The sequence below is a fragment of the Rhincodon typus genome, chromosome 35 (genome assembly GCF_021869965.1).
Source record: "Rhincodon typus isolate 14 chromosome 35, sRhiTyp1.1, whole genome shotgun sequence".
Taxonomy (NCBI): domain Eukaryota; kingdom Metazoa; phylum Chordata; class Chondrichthyes; order Orectolobiformes; family Rhincodontidae; genus Rhincodon; species Rhincodon typus.
Genome location: NC_063366.1, coordinates 11,373,767 through 11,382,355, shown reverse-complemented (window position 1 = coordinate 11,382,355; position 8,589 = coordinate 11,373,767). Strand labels below are relative to the sequence as shown.

Sequence of the window (8,589 nt, the reverse complement as noted above, 5' to 3'; positions counted from 1 at the left end):
ATCTTGTTTAAGCTATAAAAGGAGGGAAAAAACATTATCATGACATGTAGATTCCTGGCCGAGTGCCTGCACATTCATAGCTTCATTGGTGGGCCTGTCACTTACTCTGAAATTTGGGAAAAAGTAATCGTTTACTTTTTTTCCAAGGATTGTAGGTAGAGGGAGGTGTGAGAGGAGTCAGAGGGATGTGGACCAATCACAGCTCTGAGGCTTTGCTCAAGGGAGGAGGCAGGCTCAGTATTAATAAGCTTGCTCTGACACCTCACTGTTCAGAGAGTGATTCTTTCGTTCTACTGTTGTAAGTTGCAATTGTTTTGCAAACGCAGAGCACCATGTGTCTGGGCTGTCGTCACCCATGGCTAATGGCAGACGTGAACCAGGGCTTCCCAACGAAACCATCTGGCAGCACAAGGCTGACCAGGCAGAGGAGCACTGAGCCCGAGATCTTCACCTTTGACATCCCACCAAGGGTCAAACACACCCTGGACGCCAACCCCCGACTGCGAGCCAGGCGCCGACCCGTCAAAATCCTCTACCCGGCCCAGGTATGTATAGTCAACCCGTGGTCTGGATAACAGACAGGGATCTGAGCAGGTCGCTTCTCCTATTAAGGCAGGACTTAACGTGACAGTTTCGCTTTGGAAACTGGGCCAAAAACCAAAAATGCCACAAAAGGCAGCAATCTCCGGGCCTATGAGTGACAAATCCCACCAGTTCGCCTTTGCTAATGTTTGAGGGCCAATTAAATGGTCCTCATTTGTGGCATGGTGGTAGCGTCCCTACCTCTTAACGGGGAGAACCATGTTAAAGTCCAGTTGTGTGTGTGTGTGTGTGTAATAGCATCACTCAACAGGTTAATCGGGAAATTTTCTGAAACGAGTACAAAATCTGAGAAAAAGAAACTGAACTTATTATGGTGGCTGTATTTGAATCAAAAGGAGAATGTGTGTGTATATCTGTCTGTCATATTAATTTTAAAGAATGGAGTTGGCTGACCGCTTATTTTTGGCCTTTTAAGGAAATGTGATAATGCAGAGGGAGAGTGAGAGGGTCTTTTGGATACATCCTGTTTGCAACAGCGAGAGACTGGTTGATAGCCCCAGTGCGGTACTGAGCTCATGTTGATTTAAAGCCCAGGTTGTCTCAGATTGCCTTCCATGCAGGCAGCTGCAATCTGGAACAGATGATCGGGTGGTTATCACATTGCTGCTTGTGGAATCTTGCCGCAAGTCAGCTGTCACACATACCCTGCATTAGAACAGTGCCTGTGCTTCAAAAAGCACTTCATTGGGTGCAGAGCTTTCTGACGTTTTACAAATTCAAGGCCTTTCCTCCCTTCTTTCACCTTTGCTAACCCCTTTCTGTTTTGTCCATGCCCAGGTCAGGAAGTACTTGCCCCCTGAGGAGAAGGACTGGGCCAAGAGGATGCTCCTGCTCTTCCTGTGTGTGGTGACGGTCCAAGTGTACGCGGCCGCAGCGGAGGCTCAAGAGGGAACGGTCGACGTGATCGCCCAGGCAGGAGGGCCAGGCGGCTCGCAGCCCAACCTCAGCAGGGAGCGGGCACCGGGGCTCCCACCCTCAGGTGGGGAAATGTTCAGGCCCGCCAACGGCAGTGCGCCGCTGCTGTCAAAGATGCCCGATGGCGCCAGCCTGGCGGTGACTGTTGTGTGCCACAGAATGGGCTCCAGATCTATTGCCTGCAGAATGTGAACCAACCTTCCTCGTGGCAGGACACTTTCCAGATGGCATCACCTCACCCGCGACCTCTGGTTCAGGGAAAGTTTGAACACCCCAACTGGTACGTCCGATGAAAAGAAGGTGCAAGATCTGCCAAGTTCTGGAGCGGTCAAAAGGACACTAGAAATCTCAACTTATTCTCAAGTGGACAAGCCTTATGGCTCTCCAGGGGTTGACCAGAGAATGTCCAATCAGCCTTATGTAAATTCAGCTAATTGTGTGTGTCAGCCTGGTTATCCACTTGTAAATGTTCTCCAACTGGGGACGGAAAGGTATTCATTTTTCTCCATTAGCACCTGGGGTTTTCATATCAGAAGGTAACTTCTGTTGAGTATCAAGGACAGAGACAATAAACTTGACTATTTATCACCTTACTATTTGAGCAGTGACCAATCTACACCTTTATTCCTATAGTGTGCCTAATATCTAAAATCTATACTTTATCACAATTGTATATTTATGTTATGTAAAAGCTTGCTGCGCAAGCAAATTGATGAATGTTCTGTGAGAATGAAATGTTTGAAAAAAAGGAACAATTAGAGTACACTCTGTGGACTTGTGTGTAATTATATTGAATGACAATGTAATTACATTGACAAACAACCTGTAAACTGTGATTATCGTTAATTGAGTATGTTCTGTGAACAGCCATTAATAAATCATATTTATAATGAACTCATTTGTGTTTCCTTGTTAGGTACCAATTACTACATTGCAAAATTTAAGAGGGGAGATTTTGTCAGTAATATCTGAATGCGAAAGGATGCCTCAAACTTCCTTCTTCCTCCTCAACATTTTCCACTTTCTTTCATCCTGCTATTTCTACATCATGTTGAAATCAGTCATTGTCAGACTGGTTTCTTGTGCAACTCAATCTTCCCATGGACCTGGACCAGTGGAACTCCTAACCAAGTAACCTCTCATTTCGGCATTTCCTGCTGAAACATTTTTCAGTTTAAATGAGGCAGATTACAACTTAATTCATAGCATATGGAGTCATAGAGTTGTACAGTGTGGTTGCAGACTCTTCAGTCCAACTTGTCCATGCCAACCAGATATCCTGAATTAATTTAGTCCCATATGCCAGCATTTGGCCCATATCCCTCTAAACACTTTCCTATTCATGTATACATCCAGATGCCTTTTAAATATTGTACCAGCCTGCACCACTTCCTCTGGCTGCTCATTCCATACACGCACCACCCTCTGTGTGAAAAAGTTGCCCCTTTGGTCCCTTTTAACTCCTTCACCTCTCACCTTAAACTTACGCCCTCTAGTTTTGGACTCCCCTATCGTGGGCAAAAGACTTTGGCTATTCACCCTATCCATGCCCCTCATGTTTTTATTAACCTCTATAAGGTCACCCCTCAGCCTCTGATGCTCCAGGGAAAATAGCCCCAGCCTATTCAGCCTCTCCCTAAAGCTCAAACCCTCCAGCCCTGGCAACATCCTCGTAAATCTTTGCTGAACCCTTTAAGTTTCACAACATCCTTCCTATAATAGGGAGACCAGAATTGGAAGCAGTATTCCAAAAGTGGCCTAACCAATGTCCTGTACGGCCACAACATGACCTCCCAACTCCGATGCTCAATGCACTGACCAGTGAAGGCAAGCGTACCAAACGCCTTCTTCACTATCCTATCCATCAGTGGCTCCACTTTCAAGGAGCTATGAACCTGCACTCCAAAGTCTGTTTGCTTGGCAATGGTCCCTAGTATCTTACCATTAAGTGTATAAGTCCTGCCCTGATTTGCCTTTCCAAAATGCAGCACCTCACATTTATCTAAATTAAACTCCATCTGTCACTCCTCGACCCATTAGCCCATCTGACCAAGGTCCTGTTATACTCTGAGGTAACCTTCTTGGCTGACCACTACACCATCAATTTCAGTGTCATCTGCAAACTTGCCAACAATCCCTCCTATGTTCACATCCAAATCATTTATATCAATGACAAAAAGCAGTGAACCCAGCACTGATCCTTGTGGCGCACCGCTGGTCACAGCTCTCCAGTCTGAAAAACAACCCTCCACCAAAACCCTCTGTCTTCTACCTTTCAGCCAGTTCTGTATCCACATGGCCAGTTCTCCCTGTACTCAATGTGAACTAACCTTGCTAATCAGTCCTGCCATGTGGAACCTTGTCAAACACCTTACTGAAGTCCATAGAGATCACATCCACCATTCTGCCTTCATCAGGTATATCTTCAGGAATGGATTATTTGATCAGTTACAAGCTGGAAATGAATTGAGTCTCCAGGTGGTTTATATATAGAAAGTAAATCTCCAAGAATCTCTTACAGTCTGGAATCTAATGGGGGAGTTCAGATTGTTTATGTATAGAATGATGGATATTTGGGAGTGAGGTACAGATTAGAATCTAATCGAGGGGTTCAAATGATTTGTATATAGAATAATGGATACCCGGAAATGACATCTAATTAAGGCATTCTGCTGGTTTACATACTTAAGAAATACCGAGGAATGAATTTCACTGCAAGCGGTTCAGATTGTTTATATATAGAACAGGAGCAAGTTACACGTTGCAATCTAAATGTGGAGATCTAATAGTTTATATCTACAATAATGTATACCTTGGAGTGAGTTGCAGACTGAAACCACCTCGAGGTATTTCTAATTAATCTTTCCATGTTGTAATATTGGGTTAAACTCTGACTTTAAACTCCCAAAATCAATCCCAGTTGTTTCCCACCTGGTGAGTTTGGTTATGCATTACTGCCAGTGGGTTTCATACAGATTGCAATCTCATGGGATTTTCTGATTTGTTATGAACTGGGATTCTGCTAAACACAAATCTACCCTTCTTTTGTCCATAAAACAACTCTTACGTGGCAAATTTATGAATTGCAAATCAGGTACTTGGGGGATATTTCTGATCAACATTAAAAACCAACGTGATGTTGCCCCTAATGGGAAGGCAGACTTTATTTTTTATTCATTGATGCGATGAGGACATCACTGGCTACGTCAGCATTTATATTGCCCACCCCTAATTGACCAGGCCATAGTTAAAAGTCAACCACATTGCTGTGGGTCTGGAGGCCACGTAGGCCAGGCCAGGTAAGGATGACAGATTTCCTTTCCTAAAAGAAATTAGTGAGCCAGATGGCATTTTCCCTGATTCAGCAATGGATTCACTGTCATTAATTCCAGATTTCTGTTTTGAGTTCAAATTCAACCACCTACTGTGGCAGGGTTTGAACCTAGGTCCCCAAGACATTACCTGGGTCTCTGGATCAACAGTCCAGTGATAATATACTAGGCCCTTTGTGATACACTTCAGTGTGATGGTCAGCATGCAATGTTCAGAGTGTGTTGGTTAGAATGCCGTTATTACAGTGTTATATTGGCATATTGCTATGATTATGGTACAATGATTGCATTGTGAAGGTGACAGCGTGATTGCTACAGTGTGATGATTATGAAATAACTCTACAGAGGCCGGTATCCTGTCACCAAGTCACCCTTTATTTACACATGCAGAGCCCTCAACACTGATCTAACTCCCTCAGAGTCAGCCCTCAGAGTGAACAGAACCCCTGACACTCCTGTTTCTATCTGTCAGCCAGGGCTCCCTGATTGGACCAGATTAACAACCCCAAACAGGGAGCTCAGAGTCTATGATGTCTACATGGCTGACCTCATTACAATCACCACATCCCTCCCCCTCTGAGTCCGAGGGCATAGGCCAGTTCCTCTTTATTTGTTGCTTCTCTTGGGGAGTTTCAGCACTGAGTCAGGTTTCTCCAACTCTGCTTCTGATGCCGACAGCGTGTAACACACAGTAGCTTGCCTCTTGCTCCTGGAGTGTCTCGGAAGAAATTCATCCTCCTCTTCAGGTGGCAAAGGCGTCAAAGCAGCAGCATCCGCTATGTCCATCTCACATTCCAGGGAATCTGCAACACCTGACGGAGAGGGAGAACCCATGAGTTCCAGAGCAGTCGGAAAGACTGTCGAGGAGTCAGGCACAGCTTGCACCTGAACTGTTTGCGAGTTTCCAGCTTTCGCATGGCCCATGTGCTTGTTCAGGATCATCTCCCCTACCCCAACTTTATACCTCAATTAACCTGACCTCGCGTTGACCATGCCTCTTACCCATGCAGGGCCATTCCCGTGGTTCCTAGGTCAAACTTCATCCCTTGAAGTAATCTGTCTCTCTCACTTAGCGGAGTCCTGTGTCCAGCATTGGCGTTCCCGATGCCATTTCACCCTCCCCCCTTCCCTCTTGGCCTGTTATCTGTGGCCAACGCTTCCGGGAGCCTGTGTCCTGCAAAAGGTACTTGCAGCTTTTCTGCCGTCTTTCCCCGTGTTTGACGAATGGACTCTGTGCATGCCCAGACTCTTTGAGTGAGCGTCCGCAAAGACTAAAGACGTTGAGCCCATGAAAGGACCTGCACAGTCAACGTGTAACTGACTGGGGTTTACCCGGCCATCCCCGAGAACACAGAGGAGCTGCTGGCACTAATGTTTTCCCTTGTTGGCATTGCCCCACCAATGCAGCTGTGTCGGCATCCAATCCTGGCGACCAGATGTAACTTGTTGCCAAAATGCTTCATTTTGGAAGCCCCTGGTGGAGTTCAGCCTGTATCTGGTGGTGACCATTGCTCAGGACAATCATTCTTGCTTCCTGTAATAATATGCCATCCTCTTCTGTGATCTTATCCATCTGGGTCCAGAAGGTTTTCATTTCTGGTTGTGACTGTCCTTTGGTTTCTCCCATCGCTACCAGCTGTTTCAGTTTTGCCAGAATGGGATCTTTCTGTGTCCAAAGTCTGATATTGTCCGCTGTGACTAGAAGTTTATTTGAAAAATTTGAAACTACTATGGACTCTTCCAATGGCGTTACCACTAGGGGTGTATCTGCCAGAGGAGGTGGATCAATGCATCCGCATTTGCTGCTTGGCCTCCCACACAGTGTTCCAACTTGTAATTATATGCACTTAGTATTAGAGCCCACCACTGAATTCAGCCTGAAGCTGTGGGCGACACTGTCTTGTCCTCTTTAAGTAGACCTAATCAGGGTTTGTGGTCTGTTATTATTACAAATTTACATCCGTAAAGATATTGGCAGAACTTCCTGACTCCAAATATGACTGCCAAACCTTCCTTCCTTCACTATCTTAGTGTATTTAAACTCTGCATTAGCAAAAGCCCTGGATACATACACGATTGGATGTTCCTCTCCATTGGGCCACCTATGAGCAAATATTACCCCGATGTTGTACGAGGAGGTATCACGCATCAATATCAGACCTTGCTTGGGATCAGAGTGTGCCAACACCCGACAGGATGATAGCGTCCCTGAAAGCTATGGCTTGGCTACCTGACCATTTCCAAAGCTGGCCCTTTTTTAAGAGTCGGCGCAAAGGTACCAGGATGGAGGCTGGGTTATGTACCAACTTTCTGTAATAATTTGCCAGCCCAAGGAAAGACCGAAGCTCCTCGACAGACCTGGGAGCCGCAACACCTTTGATCACCCTCATTTTATCTTCCTGCAGGTTTAACCCGGTTTTGTCAACTCTGTAGCCCAAGTAGGTCATTTGGGGGGCCTTTTTTCCACATTTTTCCTTCCCAAGGTATATGCCTGCCTTGGAGAAACGTCTAAGGACTACGTCCAAACTCTCTAAGTGCTTCTTATTGGTCTCCCCTGTTATTAGCATGTCAGCTAGACAAATAGTGACCCGGGGTAGACCTTGTAAAATGCTTTCCGTTGTCCGCTGAAAAATTGCACTGGCTGGCGATACCCCGAATGGCAGTCTCATAGAATGGTACAAACCCTTATGGGTAGTAATTGTGGAATATTGCTGGGAATCCTCATCTAACTGGAACTGCAGATACACACGTTCAGCTTCATGAAGGACAGCAACCACACCCCTCCACCCAACCCCAATGCCCACCATCCCCTCCCGCCGGCTTTGCATATAAATTCGAGGGATTGGGTATATATCCAGCTGCAAAAAGCAATCCACTGTTTGTTTAAAATCCCCACAAATGTGAACTGACCCATTTGGCATCGCAATTGGTACAACCGGTGATGCCCAGTCCACCAGCTGGACTGGTTTGAGGCTTCCTTCACGCTCCGGCCTACTTTTGCCCGTAAGGCCTATAGCACTGCATGGGCCTTGCAGAATGATGGAATTGCTTTCTGGTCAACACGCAAGGTGACCTTGGTTCCGTTGACGGCCCCTAGACCTTCCCGAGAAAGTTCCGGCTATTTAATTAGGACTTCACTGAGGCAGCCATTTTCTAATCGAAAATTGTTGAGCCAATCTCGGTGAATCTTTCTCATATAAATTTCATCCCATCGAGGTTAGGCCTGAGCCTTTTACTACTATCAGTGGGAACTGAACCAACTGCTTTTCATAGTAAAAGACTAGAACCAAAGCTGTACCCTCAATCTGTAAAGGTTCCCCTGTACAGGTTCTCAGTCTAGCCGAGGTCTTATGCAAACCTAGGGATTGGAGCTCAGAGTGAACTTTGTTAAACGCTGGTTCTGTGATCACTGAAACGGCCTCTCCAGTATCGATCTCCATTAGAACTGAGTGATCATTTAACCAGACGTTTACTTTGATTGGTTCTGATTGTTAAAGTGCCATGGCTACACTGTGAGGTTACAGTTGGAAAGTCAAAGAGGGACGGTTACAGTGTGAGGTTACAATGTGACAGTCAAAGTGTGTTGATTACAACATGAATGATTACACTTATGTTGGTTATAATGTGAGGCTCATCATATGATTGTTGCAGTGTAAAATTTACAGGGTGATGGGGCACACTGTGAGGTGACCGTATGAAGATCAAAGTGAAACGGATACAGTGCAAGGTTATGGTGTGA

General features: G+C 45.7%; 1 protein-coding gene across 1 annotated transcript; it reads left to right on the top strand.

Moving 5' to 3' along the window:
* The first annotated feature begins 288 nt into the window (after nt 1-288).
* On the top strand, nt 289-2,337 carry LOC125486949 (torsin-4A-like). The gene is made up of 2 exons (XM_048616544.1): nt 289-545; nt 1,381-2,337. The coding sequence occupies exons 1-2, from the start codon at nt 333-335 to the stop codon at nt 1,708-1,710; spliced, it is 543 nt and encodes a 180-aa protein (XP_048472501.1). The 5' UTR covers nt 289-332; the 3' UTR covers nt 1,711-2,337.
* Nucleotides 2,338-8,589: the final 6,252 nt, after the last annotated feature.

Coding starts and splice junctions, on each gene's coding strand:
- LOC125486949 (XM_048616544.1), top strand. CDS start 333: ATGTGTCTGGGCTGTCGTCACCCATGGCTAATGGCAGACGTGAACCAG. Junction 546..1,380: donor AAATCCTCTACCCGGCCCAG/GTATGTATAGTC, acceptor GTCCATGCCCAG/GTCAGGAAGTACTTGCCCCC.